This window comes from Oncorhynchus keta, chromosome 22, assembly GCF_023373465.1.
Source record: "Oncorhynchus keta strain PuntledgeMale-10-30-2019 chromosome 22, Oket_V2, whole genome shotgun sequence".
NCBI classification, from domain to species: Eukaryota; Metazoa; Chordata; class Actinopteri; order Salmoniformes; family Salmonidae; genus Oncorhynchus; species Oncorhynchus keta.
This window is the reverse complement of record NC_068442.1, coordinates 13728248-13746136: the sequence shown is the minus strand read 5'-3', so window position 1 is coordinate 13746136 and position 17889 is coordinate 13728248. Positions and strand designations below refer to the sequence as shown.

Here is a 17889-nt window from a genome sequence, read left to right as displayed (position 1 = left end):
CAATACTAGAGTTGCACAATATTTTAGACAAATATCCGTAGTGCAGTGTTGCGACAACTGACTCGGACAGCGACGTCTCTGGTGACTTTAAACAAACAGATAATATGGCTTTTAGTTTGCTGCTTGTAAACTTCGTCTGACAGTGTAGTTTTCTTCGCTCTGGTATTGTCTTCGTTGTTATACTTATCCACTGTCAGGATGGACGGCATGGGTCTGGCGGCCAGTCGTTCATCGCTCGAGCGCCTCGAGTTTGACAATGTCGCACTCAAGAAACTTCTGTTGGATACATCAGAAGAGCCTGGTCCGCGAAGGCTGGAAGGAGCCTGTTTCTCCCGAGTAAAGCCGAAGCCAGTGGTCAAGCATCGGTTCGTGGCAGTCTCTAATGAACGCCGCGAAGGTTCTGAACGGCCCGCTTGGTCCAGAGTAACTGAGTGGCTCCAAAGTAATGCCAGGGTCCGACCGAGCCTGCCGCGCACTGCTACTGTGGTCACCAGTTCGGCTCGTTCGCCGGACAGCTGAGGGACGGGGCAGCCTGCTATCTGGGTGAAGTTAAAGCTCCAGCTGACTAGAGGCCAGTGCTGCTCCGGGAGAACCCCAGTGTCCGGTGGGAAATTCAGGTCAAGGGAGCTGGTCTGACTCCCTACTCCTGGTCGGGAAGTTTACACAGTATTGCATGACTAGACAGATTATTTTTTGTTGTTTACTATTTACCTAATGAAATCTGTTTTCTCAGTTTTTGGCTAGCATTGTGTCTTTTGGCCTATATATTGTTTGTTTTTTCATATGCAGTGCACATTCTGGAAGCACAGTCTATGGAATTATGAATACACATTTGTTTAATTAATTCTCTCATTCCCAGACAAGCTGACGGCCCTAAGGCACAGCGCTCCAGCATTAGAGAGTTTCTGTGCAGTGAGGCGGTGTTCGCTCTGGGGGTGCCCACTACCAGGGCAGGGCCACTGGTGACAGCAATGTGGTACGAGACGTGTACTACAGAAGGTACCCCACTAAAGAGAGGTGCTCTGTTGCCCTCCGCATCGCACCCACCTTTATCAGGTTACCAATACATCCTATCCCTTGGCCACTGCATTAGGTTTAAAAACAAAGTGTTGGTAGAGAGATTCCCAGTTTTGACAAAATTGCATGAACAATGTGGAAATGTGTCTGATCATTGCGTGCGTGTGCAGGTTCGGGTCCTTTGAGATCTTTAAGGTGGCTGATGAGAACACAAGCTGGCAGGGCCCCAGCTACGGCCACAATGAGATCAGAGGTCAGATGATGGATTATGTCATATAGAGCTTCTACCCAGAGATCCAGCAGAACTATACAGACAGAGTGGAGAGGAATGTGTCATTCTTCAGAGAGGTAATCATGGACACTAGATTCAGTGAAGCATCAATCATTCATACGGAGTACAATAATGCTCTGATATGATTTTTGAAGAAATATGGCTATCCTTTTTGACAGTGAAACTACTTTGTATCAAAGCAGTCTCTAAGCCTACATTGGAGCTCTCTTTATCCTTTACCCTTTTGTTGTGGAGCCAAGGACACTGCTATCTATCCTCTTATCCTGTTCATCCCTGCTGTGACAGGAAGTCTTAATACAGTGAGAGTGTGACTTCCTTAGCGCACACACACTGCTATTAATTCATTATCTTCTTTAATGCTAAATGGTATTAACAAAGTAATAACATGTAAGGTGCTATTGTTTAGCGATTAACTATGCATTGTTATTCACATCCCTCATGAAGATGATCAAAATCACAGCATACGATCCCCAAATATTTTTGCCTAACCCAGCGCCTACGCATGATATGACTGAAGTCAGTAGACCCAAATCAACTCTTCTCGTCCAGTCTGACCCATCTCTGTGTGCGTCCATGTTTTGGTGGTAGGTGATGCTGCGTACTGGTGGCCCAGTGGAAGTGTGTGGGCTTCTGCCATGGAGTCCTCAACACAGACAACATGTGAATCCTGGGGCTCACACTAGACTATGGCTTCATGGACAGGTACAGTAATTTACAGTACCTGACATACTGTCTACAATATCATCTTAGATCCACATGATTTCAACAAGGATCTGGCTTTAATCTGTCTATTTCCTCCTCTCGCTTGTCTGCAGGTTTGATCCTGACTTCATCTGCAATGCCTCAGACAACTCAGGCTGCTACACTTATCAGGCCCAGCCTGCCGCTGGAACCTGGCTCGTCTGGCTGAGGCCTTGGACCCAGAGCTGCCCCGGATGAGTACCTGCCCCTCTACAACACCTTCTACCTAGGCAACATGAGGAGGAAGCTGGGCCTGCCTTGGAAGGAAGTGCCAGAGGATGAGATGTTGATCACTGAGCTCCTGCAGACCATGCACAACACAGGTAGGGAGAGAGACTCACTACATACTCAAATCAAATTTGTCACATACGGGTGTTTAGCAGATGTTGTTGCGGGTGTAGCAAAATGCTTGTGTTTCTGGCTCCAACAGTGCAGTAATATTTAACAATTTCATAACAAAATACAAATCTAAAGTAAAGGAATTCATATATAAATATAGGATAGAATACAGTATATACAGTGGCAAGAAAAAATATGTGAACCCTTTGGAATTACCTGGGTTTCTGCAGAAATTGGTCATAAAATTTGATCTGATCTTCTCGTCTGCTTAAACTAATAACACAAACAATTATGTGTATCCATGTCTTTATTGAACACACCGTGTAAACATTCACAGTGCAGGGTGGGAAAAGTATGTGAACCCTTGGATTTAATAACTGGTTGACTCCTTTGGCAGCAATAACCTCAATGTCTTCTGTAGTTGCGGATCAGACCTGCACAACTGTCGGGACGAATTTTGGACCATTCCTCTTTACAAACTGTTTCAGTTCAGATTCCTTAAATTCACACAGGACACCAGATAAGACAGGAGAAATACTCCAGATATAACAGACTGACTCTAGCCCCCCGACACACAAACTACTGCAGCATAAATACTGGAGGCTGAGACAGGAGGGGTCAGGAGACACTGTGGCCCCATCCGATGATACCCCCAGACAGGCCCAAACAGGCAGGATATAACGCCACCCACTTTGCCAAAGCACAGCCCCCACACCACTAGAGGGATATCTTCAACCATCAACTCAAATCAAAGTTTATTTGTCACATGCGCCGAATACAACAGGTGTAGTAGACCTTACAGTGAAATGCTTACTTACAGGCTCTAACCAATAGTGCTGAGGAATAAAACGTGTGTGTAGGTAAGTAAAGTAATAAAACAACATTAAAAAGACATTTGAAAATAATAGTAGGAAGGCTATATACAGACACCGGTTAGTCAGGCTTATTGAGGTAGTATGTACATGTGGGTATGGTTAAAGTGACTATGCATATATGATGAACAGAGAGTAGTGGTAGCGTAAAAAGAGGGGTTGGCAAGGCTGAGACAAGGCCGAGTATAGCCCACAAAGATCTCTGCCTTCAGACGTGCAGCAATGTGTTTTTGGACAGCAGTGGCTTCTTCCGTGGTGTCCTCCCATGAACAACATTCTTGTTTAGTGTTTTATGTATCGTAGACTCGTCAACAGAGATGTTAGCATGTTCCAGAGATTTCCAAGTCTTTAGCTGACACTGGGATTATTCTTAACCTCATTGAGCATTCTGCTCTGTGCTCTTGCAGTTATCTTTGCATGACGGACACTGCTAGGGAGAGTAGCAACAATGCTGAACTTTCTCAATTTATAGACAATTTGTCTTACTGTGGACTGATGAACATCAAGGCTTTTAGAGATACTTTTGCAACCCTTTCCAGCTTTATGCAAGTCAACAATTCTTAATTTTAGGTCTTTGGAGATATCTTTTGTTTGAGGCATGGTTCACATCAGGCAATGCTTCATGTGAATAGCAAACTCACATTGTGTTTTTTTTTATATTGCAGGGCAGCTCTAACCAACATCTCCAATCTCGTCTCATTGATTGGACTCCAGGTTAGCTGACCCCTGTCTCCAATTAGCTTTTGGAGAAGTCATTAGCTTAGGGGTTCGCGTACGTTTCCCAACCGACACTGGGAATGTTTAAATTATGTATTCAAAGTAGACAAGAAAAATACAATTTGTGTGTTATTAGTTTAAGCACACTGTCTGTCTATTGTTATGACTTAGAGGAAGATCAGATCACATTTTTTGACCAATTTCTGTAGAAATCCAGGTAATGGTCAGCAGGTAGCCTAATGGTTAGAGTTAAGCCAAGTTTGGTACCACAAACACTCATGGCTTGGTTTTTGCTCTGACATGCGCTGTCAACTGTTGGACCTTATATTAACAGGTGTGCCTTTCTAAATCATGTCCAATCAATTGAATTTACCACAGGTGGACTCTAATCAAGTTGTAGAAACACCTCAAGGATGATCAATAGAAACAGGATGCACACAAGCTCAATTTTGAGTCTCATAGCAAAGGGTCTGAATACTTATGTAAATACGGTATTTCCGTTTTGTATTTTTTTAAATAATTTTGCAAAAAATTCCAAAAACCTATTTCACTTTGTCATTATGGGGGTATTGTGTGTAGATTGATATTTATTTATTTAATCAATTTTAGGATTAGTTTAAAGTAACAAAATGTGGAAAAAGTCAGGGTCTGAATACTTTCCAAATGCATCGTATCTCTTTACTCTCTGCCTCTTCCTCTTTTTTAAAATCTTTTTCCTTTCTCTCTGCTTCTCCCTTGTAAAAGATAATTTTTGCAATCAAATTTGATTGACTTTTTGCATTAAGAGACACCACTCGCCGTTCAGTGAGTTGACCATGGTACTGCATTTGGCCCAGAGCAACCCGTCCCTGTTCCAGATGGTCTCGGAACGGAGGACGGTGACCATGTAGCTGGGTGTGGCCCGAAGGAGCTGCTGGAGGTCGAGGCCAAACACAGAGAGAACTGGGTCACCTCCTACAGGTCATAAATAAGTAATGTAGTCTTAGTTACATACTTACCTCTTTCTCATACTCAGTGTTTGACACTAGGTGACTAGTCACCCCTCCACCACCAGTGTGTATATCCCTAGCACTCACCTGCTCTAGAAATATAGTATGAGGAATTAAAGGCATGGAAAAGAGCAGGTTTGGTCTAGTGTTTGCACTGGAGGTGTTTTTAGTCATAGATATTTTTGTCTGAGTCATCCAACTCTGTGTTGTGACTGGTGCAGCAAGCTTCTGGCTGAGGAAGTTGAGGGCCAAAGGGCCGTCCAGGCACTGTAGGAGGAAAGGGTGAAAGTGATGAACGGCACCAACCCACAATACGTCCTCAGGAACTACATCGCTCAGAATACAATAGAGGCCGCCGAGAACAGAGACTTCTCTGAGGTCAGGCGCCGATCCATGTTTTCTTCATCATTCTGTAATAGGGACCAAACTTTCAATACCGCTTCCCTCTTGACTTTCATTTGTATTAATCCAAGCAATGTCACCATTACAGAAGCATTCTCACAAGGAAAAAAACATGCTCTCTTTCACTTAACTTGCTTCTCTGGATTTCCATCCCATAGTTTGATCTTTCTCCCATCTCTCTGTGCCATAGGTCCAGCGGCTCTTGAAGGTTCTAGAAAAAACTTTCTCTACCCAGCCGGGTCTGGAGCAACCGAGTTGGCTGGACCAAGGGGTGGTGGAGGAGCAGGGAGAGATGGAGCAGCAGGTGGCAGAAGCGGCAGCATCCCAAATGCGTGTTCCCTATGACAGCAAGCCCCCAAGTATGGGCCAATGAAATCTGTGTCACCTGATCTTCCTTTCCGATCACCCTTCCCTGACAGTTTACCCACCCATATGTACAATAGAGACTCACTGTCTTTTCTTCCTTTGTTTACCTATACCTCTCTCCTCATACTCTCTTTACTTGGGTGGGTAATGGCACGGAAGGTACATTTTAATGAGGTAAGATGCTCCTATGTTAACCACTCAGCCTATAGATATGCAAGGTAAGGATGTGTTAAGAGTTTTGGCACATTTCACAAAGTACAACCCCAGAAATATGAAATGACACTTTTTTTTTGATCTAAGTGATAATTACATTTATGGAAATATCATGTGTTCAGTTGATTTGTAGTCTTTATACAGATGTCTCTATAGATCTGTGTAGCCTATTGGCTGTCTGGTTATGAATGACAGCCCAGACGTTCAGTCCTACAATGACCCATCTGAGTCCGAGAGACTAGGAGTATCACCTCTATGTACCAAATAATGTGTGTAAAAGGGAATGTACATGATTTACATATCATCTGAATTTTACAGAATGAGTCACATAATGTGACTGAGCCACAAAGGACTTCATACACAAGTATAACATAACATAAATGTCAACGTTGTAAATGTCATAGCAATTGTAACACTGACCATTTGGTGCTTCATTGCACAAATACTACTACACCACATTGCATCGTGTAGGTCATGATAACATTCTATGTATTGCATACATTTTCCAGAAAGCTTCAAAACAGCTATTGTCAACTAAATATTTGCCAAGGAAATCATGAGCAATGGTTTTGTTTAATTTCTTGGGATAAATTATTTTTTATGAATTGATATGGAAATTATATGTCATGATGCTGAAGAAATGGCTTTTATAGGGTGTTCCTTGGTAACTTGAATTTCTTTGAAACGTTAATATTGTGGCCCAAAGTTGAGCTATTTGTAACTTAAATGTAATGGACTGTTCAATATTCTATTTTTGTAAGTTGGAAGATTTTACTTATGGCAATTTTTGTATAGGAAAACAATATGCACTACTCAAATGGCTTCTCTTGGGCTCCAGGTAAATTCTCTGAGGTACATATGAGTCAAACTCATAAATTAACGTTTCAACCACTGTGACCACCACCATATATCTTTGTCATTACCCCCTTCAAAACATGTCATACCATGAGGAATAGAGGCACCTCTGTCAGGTGACGGATGAGCAATAATTCTGTTCATATTGATCAGCAAAATTTTGCTTATAATAGAATAGACTATCCTAAATTATAACCTGTGGTGTTTTTATTTATTGATTATTAATGTACATATGAAATGTATTATCTTCTGAGAGCTTCCTCTATATGCGAACTGTAGTTGATAAACTTGTACAAAAATATGTTGGCTGTTTTTTTCTGTTTTTTTGTGTGCACACCAATGCTAGGCCTAAACATGCACAACAGTATAGCGTTCATTGACATTACATTCCAGCCTGTCTCTTCATGCCTGGTTTCAGTAACCTTTCATCTGAAGGATTAATGTTGCTCATGTTAAACAGTAAATACTAGAGCCCACCAAACCTACCATAAAATATTCTGAAAATAGACTGGAGGCCATTTGATTTGACAGTGTTAAGAATTTCTGTCGCCATGTTTGTGCGAGGGTATTGTGTATCTGTCTCTTCCTCAGGCACTAACTGGCCTACACACAGCATTGCGATTCTCTCAAACCAACCTCAGAGCAGTGGGAGGAATGTCTACTGTACTGTGCACAGGTCCCAGCAAGCCCTAAACACAGTAGGTACTCTACATCTCAACATGCCCAAGGCAGAAAGCCACATAGGGACTAGTAGCAACAACAAGCAGGCCTGTAACAATTCATCTTACACACAGTCATACTTGTATTCGATCCTTGTTGTATACCATTGGATCATCTTCCAGGTGATCTAATAATAGGAATTGGTTAGGGTGCTTTCTTGACAATCTATTCTACGGTGCAGAGTTATTTATCGAAATAGAACTCATACAACACTAATCAGCACTTGTATTGTGCACCCAGCATGTGTCTACATATGCATGTCCCTTTTTAGTTAGTGGCTGTCTTGTCACACTACACTTCATGAGACTCGGGAGTGGCTGTGCTGCGGTTGACCCCAGGCGGCATCTTATAGCTGCGCGTTCGACGCGCTGCGCATTCGGTGACGAGAATGAATTCAAGAACACATAGGTAGGACAATGGGTGTGTAAACGAAACTGGGGAATCACTTCTTGGTACACGTACTAGATTTGTTAGATCGGGTCAAATAAGATGTCGAGCCGGACCAGACCTGGCTACTGTCGCCAGGACGTGAACAAAACCACCTGGGAGGTACCGGAGCGGTACAGGGATCTAAAACAGGTGGGGACAGGGGCGTACGGTACAGTCTGGTAAGTGTCGTGGCAACTGTGGTGGGAAGAGATGTCAGGCTAACGTTACGTGCTTTGTTGCACTTTGACATGGTACAGTTCTCTCCAACACTTCCTGGAGAGCTACAGTCCTGTTGTTTTTCACTCTAACCCTAATCTAGCGCACCTGATTTACTGAATGTTTAGTTTTTCGCAGTAGAACAAAACGAGAGAAAAGCTATAGCTTCTCTCGAGTTCCACACAAAACAGGGCCACTTCCTTGTTTAAGGGACACATTTAATTTCTATCATATCAACCCATTTAGAAATTTCACAGCCTTTGGATTTCTGACTAGCCTCCCTGGTCTTTGCAATAGACCTACACATGTAATGTATGTCTGTAGAATGACAATCTGTATGATACAGCTCAAATAAAGCGTGTATTATTATTACATACTTCAAAAGTGTACATAATCAAAAACGAAGAGAAACTGATGAGTACACTTTTAAATCATTTGCGCATTGCCGTTGTACTCTAGACACAATACCTTTGTGTGGCTCACAGCATGAGGTCGTTACATTGTTGTTATCAATGATTAACTCTGTGGGCGTATTCAGAGTTGTGTTGGCTGGCTGAATGGTTTTTGCAATTTTGGATCCTTGGGACGCCCTTAGTTACCCCCATTGAAGTTTATATTTAAAATTGTAAGGGTAAAATGCGCTGCATGGTAATTCCGACGTCTGCATTTACGGTGATATGGCCTCTGCAGAAGTCAGGGCATTCACACTTCTTGCGCTTCTCTCGAGCAGCACAGAGCTGTTGTGAAGAAGGTTGTCATGATGGTGAGTTTGTGTTTGTCCACTCCCGCCCTCACCTACATCAACCAATCATGTAGTTGCGGAGCAACACTATGGCGCGAGATGCCTGCCAAATGGTTGAACATACGTATCGTTAGGGTCGTAAGAAAAGCCATGCGTGAAACAAACGTTTTTAATAAAATATTTTGATATTTATTTATTCTCTCAACATCTTGCCAAAGCATGTTTTGTAGGAGGGGTTAATATGAATTTTAAATGATTTGACACGATTTATATGAATCGGGTCATGAACATATGGACTTTGAAATGAACAAGAGAGAGGTTAAACGTAGGCTAAGTCTGACATAAGCTTATTTCCACACTTTACAATAACTGTTGCAGTGGTCTTAGTCTCCATATATAGGCTCTTACTGCCATTGCGACACTGCTGCCCAGGTAGGCCAGTTGAGAAAAGAGGAATAGGCTTTGGGGGTGACCAGTGAAATATACCTGCTGGAGCGCGTGCTATGTATGGGTGGGTGCTGCTATGGTGGCCAGTGAGCTGAGTGAGGGGCTTTACCTAGCAAAGGCTTATAGATGGCCTGAAGCCAATGGGTTTGGTGACGAATATGAAGTGAGGGCCAGCCAACGAGAGCATACAGGTCGCAGTGGTGGGTAATATATGGGGCTTTGGTGATAAAACAGATGGCACTGTGATATACTGCATCCAATTGGCTGAGTTGAGTATTGGAGGCTATTTTATAAATGACATCGCTGAAGTCAAGGATCAGTAGGATAGTCAGTTTTACGAGGGTATGTTTGGCAGCATGAGTGAGGGAGGCTTTGTTGCAAAATAGGAAGCCGATTATAGATTTCATTTTGGATTGGAGATGCTTAATGTGAGTCTGGAAGGAGAGTTTATAGTCTAACCAGACACCTAGGTATTTGTAATTGTCCACATATTCTAAGTCAGAACCGTCCAGAGTAGGGATGCTTGACAGGCAGGCATTTGCGGGCAGCGATCTGTTGAAGAGCATGCGTTTAGTTTAACTTGCATTTAAGAGCAGTTGGAGGCCACGGAAGGAGAGTTGTATGGCATTGAATCTCGTCTGGAGGTTAGCTAACACAGTGTCCAAAGAAGGGCTAGAAGTATACAGAATAGTGTCGTCTGCGTAGAGGTGGATCAGAGAATCACCAGCAGCAAGAGCAACATCATTGATGTATACAGAGAAAAGAGTCAGCCCGAGAATTGAACCCTGTGGCACCCCCATAGAGACTGCTAGAGTTCCGGACAACAGGCCCTCCGATTTGACACACTGACCTCTGTCTGAGAAGTATTTAGTGAACCAGGCGAGGCAGTCATTTGAGAAATCAAGGCTGTTGAGTCTGCCAATAAGAATCTGGTGATTGACAGAGTCGAAAGCTTTGGCCAGGTTGATGAATACGGCTGCACATTATTGCCTTTTATCGATGGCGTTATGATATCGTTTAGGACCTTGAGCATGGCTGAGGTGCACCCATGACCAGCTCGGAAACCAGATTGCAGAGCGGAGAAGGTAAGATGGGATTTGAAATGGTTGGTGATCTGTTTGTTAACTTGGCTTTCGAAGACCTTAGAAAGGCAAGGTAGGATAGATATAGATCTATAACAATTTGGGTCTAGAGTGTCTCCCCCTTTAAAGAGCGGGATGACCGCGGCAGCTTTCCAGTCTTTGGGGATCTCAGACGATACGAAAGAGAGATTGAACAGGCTAGTAATAAGGGTTGCAACAATTTCAGCAGATAATTTTAGAAAGAGAGGGTCCAGACTGTCTGTCCGAGCTGATTTGTAGGGATCCAGATTTTGCAACTCTTTCAGAACATCAGCTATCTGGATTTGGGTGAAGGAGAAATGGGGGCGGTTTGGGCAAGTTGTTGTGGGGGGTGCAGGGCTGTTGACCAGGGTAGGGGTAGCCAGGTGGAAAGCATGGCCAGCCACAGAAGAATGCTTATTGACATTCTCAATTATCGTGGATTTATCAGTGGTGACAGTGTTTCCTAGCCTCAGTGCAGTGGGCAGTTGGAGGAGGTGCTCTAATTCTCCATGGACTTTACAGTGTCCCAGAACTTTTAGGAGTTTGTACTATATTATGCAAATTTCTGTTTGAAAAAGCTAGCCTTTGCTTTCCTAACTGCCTGTGTATATTGGTTCCTGACTTCCCTGAAAAGTTGCATATCGCAGTGGCTCTTCAATGCTAATGCAGTACGCCACGTTTTTGTGCTGGTCAAGGGCAGTCAGGTCTGGAGTGAACCAAGGGCTATATCTGTTCCTGGTTAAAAAAAATTGAATGGGGCATGCTTATTATGGTGAGGAAATCACTTTTAAAGATTAACCAGGCATCCTCTACTGACGGAATGAGGTCAATATCCTTTCAGGATACCCAGGCCAGGTCGATTAGAAAGGCCTGATAGCTGAAGTGTTTTAGCGAGCGTTTGACAGTGATGAGGGGTGGTCGTTTGACCGCAGACCCATTATGGACGCAGTCAATGAGGCAGTGATCGCTGAGATCCTGGTTGAAGACAGCAGAGGTGTATTTAGAGGGCAGGTTGGTCAGGATGATATCTATGAAGGTGCCCGTGTTTACAGATTTGGGTTTGTACCTGGTAGGTTCATTGATACTTTGTGTGAGATTGAGGGCTTTTAAGCATGTCCCAGTTTAGGTCACCTAACAGTACGAGCTCTGAAGATAGATGGGGGCCAATCAATTCACATATGGTGTCCAGGACACAGCTGGGGGCAGAAGGTGGCCTTTAACAAGCGGCAAAGGTGAGAGACTTGTTTCTGGGAAGGTGGATTTTTAAAAGTAGAAGCTCAAATTGTTTGGGCACAGACCTGGATAGTATGACAGAACTCTGCAGGCTGTCTCTGCAGTAGATTGCAACTCCGCCCCCTTTGGCAGTTCTATCTTGTTGGAAAATGTTATAGTTAGGGATGGAAATTCCAGGATTTTTGGTGGCCTTCCTATGCCAGGATTCAGACACGGCTAGGACATCCGGGTTGTCAGAGTGTGCTAAAGCAGTGAGTAAAACATACTTAGGGAGGAGGCTTCTAATGTTAACATGCATGAAACCAAGGCTTTTACGGTTACAGAAGTCAACAAATGAGAGTGCCTGGGGAATGTGAGTGGAGCTAGGCGCTGCAGGGCCTGGATTAACCTCTACATCACCAGAGGAACAGAGGAGGAGTAGGGTAAGGGTACGGCTAAAGACTATAAGAGCTGGTCGTCTAGTGCGTTGGGAACAGAGATGAAAAGGAACAGGTTTCTGGGCACGGAGGAATAGATTCAGGGCATAATGTGCAGACAAGGGTATGGTAGGATGTGAATACAGTGGAGGTAAACCTAGGCATTGAGTGACGATGACAGAGGTTTTGTCTCTGGAGACATCATTTAGAGCAGGTGAGGTCACCGCATGTGTGGGAGGTGAAACAAAAGGGCTAGCTAAGGCATATTGAGCAGGGATGGAGTCTATACAGTGAAATAAGACAATAATCTCTAACCAAAACAGCAATGGACAAGACATATTGACATTAGTGAGAGGCATGCGTAGCCGAGTGATGAAAGGGACCAGTGAGAGGCTAGGCGAGCTGGAGACAAGGCGATTCAGCCAGCTAGCAGGCCGGGGCTAGCAGAAGGGCCTTTGGGGGATGTCGCGATGGGAGTAGTCTATTGTAGCCCCCTCAGACGGTTACGTTGGCAGGGCTCCGTGTAGGCAGTAAAAGGGTCCAGGCCAATTGGCACAATTAGGTATTGTAGCCCAAGAAATTGGGTGATGGTCCTCTTCAGCTAACAGTCCGATATGCTCTAGACAGCTAGCAGGCTAGCGGATGGGTCTTCAGGGGACGTCGCGACGGAGGAGCCTGTTGAAACCCCTCGGGTGGATTACGTCGGTAGACCAGTCGTGGTGGAATCTGCGGGGCTCCGTGTCGGCAGTAAAAGGGGTCCAGGCCAATTGGCAAAATACGTATTGTAGCCCAAGGAGTGGCTGATGGACCTCTTCAGCTACCCGGGAGATGGGCCTAGCACGAGGCTAGTTCCAGGCTCACTGGTGCTTGCTTCGGGACAGAGACGTTAGCCAGGGGGTTGCCACTCGGATAGCAGCTATCTAGTTGCGATGATCCAGATGAAAAGGTTCAGAGCTTGCGGTAGGAAACTGGAGATGTGGAGAAAGAGCAGTCCGGTATGCTCTGGGTTGAAACGCGCTGTGCAGGCTGGCAGGACAGACTAAGGTTAGATGATGACCGCTAGCAGTGGCTAACTGACTAGTAGCTAGTTAGCTGGCTAGCTTCTGTTGGGGGTTCCTGTTCTAAAGTATAGAAAATAGCAGATCCATACCACATTGGGTGAGGCGGGTTGCAGGAGTGTATGTTGAAACAGGTTAAAAATATAAAAAAATATATACACAGGACACGACGAAGACAAAGACGTCTGAACTGCTGCGCCATCTTGGAAGAATGTTGAAGAACTTATGATCTCCATGCAGCACCACAGCACCATTCGCCTTCAGAAAAGCACCCCTCAGCCTAAGAAGATGCCCTTCTGGAGGCATTCAGCCATAGAGTCAATTTGCCTACGAGCCAAGTAAAGTGCAGAGCATGCGTAATGCGTGCAACTCATCATTCCAACATATTTGAACATTTAATTCATCCTTCATTCAGTATGTCATCCATTCAGTCATTTGTCTGAGTTGCAATAGGAACTAAATCAAAGAGAATAGAACAGTCTTATCCATTTGTTTGTTATCACTTCAAGTAAATTTTTAATTTAGGCATATCCAAATACAAAATAGGCCATCAACTTGGAGGCATTGCCATTCAGGCTATTATTTTGGGTACTGGTGTCTTGTAGAATAATTGTAGAACTCTATTTGTGTTTTATAACTGTTTTTATTACAGGGTTCCGCTTAACAAGAGACCTTAGCTCACAGGCCTCTAATTATATCCTCCTAATAGATTTTTAACAAAATACTTGAAAAACCACATACAGTTGGTGATAGGGACAACAGATCTGGCAATAAGAATAGGCCATGGATAGTTTTGACCATTTGGGGCCCCTTGGTTATTTCGCTCAGGACAGGTTATAGCCAACACTTAATCAATATTTTGTTTTGTCTCATTTATTGATATGGTTATAGCCTCTGTGTGATGGGGTTGTGCAATGCAAATGGCTATAACAAGCCTACACACAGAGTGGAATTCACAATACAACAGTCAAAATGCCTAATATAAGGCTTACAGTCCGTGCTCCCAAATACTAGAAAAGGTGTGATTCATTAGGTTACATGATCACCACAGTAGCCACACACGGCTATAAAAATTAATTGTGCAATTATATGGATATTAAATAAGATACAACAGCTTGACAGAATAAGCCTAGCCTACAACATTAATATTTTCTATTTTGCCGCTCAGGCAGTTATTCTAGACAAGGCTCTTCTGTGTCTTTCATTCTCAGACAAGTCATTTGCTGAAGGTCCAAGCATATACTACGCCATCTACTGGTATAACGTTGTTATTTAATGCAGTTCGAAAACAAGCTCAATACTTTTATTTTGGAAATGAACCCGGAAGCTGCAAAGCATCTTAACGTCTGGGCTAGAGTTGCTTGATTGACTAGCTAACTTCGATTAGCTACGTTCTGTTCGTCCTTTGCAGATGCCACATACAGTGGGGCGAAAAAGTATTTAGTCAGCCACCAATTGTGCAAGTTCTCCCACTTAAAAAGATGAGAGAGGCCTGTAATTTTCATCATAGGTACACTTCAACTATCACAGACAAAATGATAAGAAAAAAAATCCAGAAAATCACATTGTAGGATTTTTAATGAATTTATTTGCAAATTATGGTGGAAAATAAGTATTTGGTCACTTACAAACAAGCAAGATTTCTGGCTCTCACAGACCTGTAACTTCTTCTTTAAGAGGCTCCTGTGTCCTCCACTCGTTACCTGTATTAATGGCACCTGTTTGAACTTGTTATCAGTATAAAAGACACCTGTCCACAACCTCAAACAGTCACACTCCAAACTCCACTATGGCCAAGACCAAAGAGCTGTCAAAGGACACCAGAAACAAAATTGTAGACCTGCAACAGGCTGGGAATACTGAATCTGCAATAGGTAAGCAGCTTGGTTTGAAGAAATCAACTGTGGGAGCAAATATTAGGAAATGGAAGACATACAAGAACACTGATCTCACCTTGTGGGGTCAAAATGATCACAAGAACGGTGAGCAAAAATCCCAGAACTACACGGGGGGACCTAGTGAATGACCTGCAGAGAGCTGGGACCAAAGTAACAAAGCCTACCATCAGCAAGGGCATTGAAGATGAAACATGGCTGGGTCTTTCAGCATGACAATGATCCCAAACACACCGCCCGGGCAATGAAGGAGTGGCTTCGTAAGAAGCATTTCAAGGTCCTGGAGTGGCCTAGCCAGTCTCCAGATCTCAACCCCATAGAACATCTTTGGAGGGAGTTGAAAGTCCGTGTTGCCCAGCAACAGCCCCAAAACATCACTGCTCTAGAGGAGATCTGCATGGAGGAATGGGCCAAAATACCAGCAACAGTGTGTGAAAACCTTGTGAAGACTTACAGAAAACGTTTGACCTCTGTCATTGCCAACAAAGGGTATATAACAAAATATTGAGATAAACTTTTGTTATTGACTAAATACTTATTTTCCACCATAATTTGCAAATAAATTCATTAAAAATCCTACAATGTGATTTTCTGGATTTTTTTTCTCATTTTGTCATTCATAATTGAAGTGTACCTATGATGAAAATTACAGGCCTCTCATCTTTTTTAAATGGGAGAACTTGTACAATTGGTGGCTGACTAAATACTCCCCCCCCCACTGTAAGTATAAAAATATATGTAACCAAGTAAAGGGAGACTTAAAATAAGAATTGAATATGTAAATGTTAATTCATAGTCATAACATAAGGTTTGTAAGTTTACAGATCTAATTTATTGCTTACATTTCATGTTTCACGCATGGCTTTTACAAACATTTTCCGTATGGATTTTCTTACAATCCTAATGACACATACATTTAACCTTTTGGCAGCTATCTCGCTCCATACTATATGGAGCCCTACACATTGTTACAACATTTCAGAGGCGCCCAGCGATGTGGTACGGAGCTCAATTTGTCATTTGCAGAGGATTCGCAATTGCAATCAAAAATGACAAGCTACTATGTGGGGAATTGTAGGTGGCTTGTTTCAGCTCATTGTATCATATTATTGATACCATAACTGAGAGGTTGCACTTTTCTTGCACATTTGATCTTACATCGCCTAGTGCATTTTAGAGTTGAAGAACACCAACTGCAGATACACATGCTTGTTTTTGTGCATCAGAAAATACTAAATAAAATGTAGAATCAGTTTGACAGGTGACAGACATATTATTTGACTATTAACATGCAGTGGGGAGAATTATATTGTCCCAGTCAGGAGCCCAGGCTTTTGCCATTGATGGTAGAGTTCTCATCTCTGGACTGCGCAAGGTTTGGATTGCATTCTGCTTAAGGCACTTGTCTCTCTCTACATTGGTCAGCTACGTTTGTGTCTATGGTGGGATCCTTTCAATACACTTATGGGGTATGGGCACACAAATGCTCCAAGAGAGAAGGGGGAATACTGAAGCATGCATTGATGACAGTTCTACAGTCTCCATCAGAGGCCCAGGCTTTTTGCATAGATGGTAAAGCTCTCATTTCTGGACTGTAACATTGTAAGATTGTGCCATCCATGGGACTTGATATACAGTGATTGGTAGGTTACACTATATTTAGATACTTAAAAAACTACCTGATACACCTTTTCTAGTTTTCTCCGTACTCAATAAATGGTGAAACACTATTTGTTATGGTGTTCTTTATTCAAATGTATAAGCATGTCAAAGGACAAAAATAGTACAAAATAAAATAAATGTAAGTACCTGATGATAGACACAAGGAAGCACATTAGATGTGCAGGACAACAGTATGTTGATGGCTGTAGATTCATGATTCGCCTGTTAGCATGGAAATAACTGTAAATTAGCAGGGAGCTAATGCGACCATTACAATTAAGAGTATGCTAACTCACTCTTACAGAAATAACATACACAAGCACATCCCAGAATGCGCCCAGGTACCACACACACATATACAGTGCCTTGCGAAAGTATTCGGCCCCCTTGAACTTTGTGACCTTTTGCCACATTTCAGGCTTCAAACATAAAGATATAAAACTGTATTTCTTTGTGAAGAATCAACAACAAGTGGGACACAATCATGAAGTGGAACGACATTTATTGGATATTTCAAACTTTTTTAACAAATCAAAAACGGAAAAATTGGGCGTGCAAAATTGTTCAGCCCCCTTAAGTTAATACTTTGTAGCGCCACCTTTTGCTGCGATTACAGCTGTAAGTCGCTTGGGGTATGTCTCTATCAGTTTTGCGATTTTGCAGGTTTTCCTACTTACAAAGCATGTAGCGATCTGTAATTTTTATCATAGGTACACTTCAACTGTGAGAGACGGAATCTAAAACAATAATCCAGAAAATCACAATGTATGATTTAAGTAATTAATTTGCACTTTATTGAATGTGGTACGGATCTGCTATTTTTATACGTTATAACTGGAACTTCCATCAGGTGCTAGCCAGCTAACTAGCTACTAGCTAGTAGTCACTGTTAGCCACGGCTAGCGGTCTTCACCTTTAGCTCGGTCAATACCTGCCAGTCTGCACAGCGCAATATTGGACTGCTTTTCTCCACCACATCACCGTATTCCTGCTGCAAGCTCTGGGCCATTACACTGGATCATCGTAGCTAGCTCCAATCGAGTGGCTACAACTGACTTAACGCCTCTGTCCCAAAGCAAGCACCAGTTAGACTTGAGCTAGTCTCGAGCTAGGCTCATCTCCCGGCTAGCCGAAGAGATATGCCTGCTAATTCGTGGGCTACAAT

At 43.0% G+C, this 17889-nt stretch overlaps 1 protein-coding gene and 1 pseudogene across 2 annotated transcripts in view; both read left to right on the top strand.

Annotated features, from left to right (window-relative positions):
- Positions 1–22: 22 nt before the first annotated feature.
- On the top strand, positions 23–7104 carry LOC118400828 (protein adenylyltransferase SelO-1, mitochondrial-like; annotated as a pseudogene).
- A 684-nt stretch (positions 7105–7788) lies between these two features.
- The window catches only part of mapk12a (mitogen-activated protein kinase 12a), a 28112-nt gene continuing 18011 nt past the window's right edge, over positions 7789–17889 (top strand). The window contains exon 1 of one of the 2 annotated variants that reach the window (XM_035798283.2): positions 7789–7931. In XM_035798283.2, the coding sequence (XP_035654176.1) occupies positions 7912–7931 (20 nt within the window). In that variant the 5' untranslated portion in view covers positions 7789–7911. Of the gene's footprint in view, positions 8132–17889 lie in introns of both variants that reach the window. The other variant, XM_035798282.2, reaches the window with a different exon arrangement.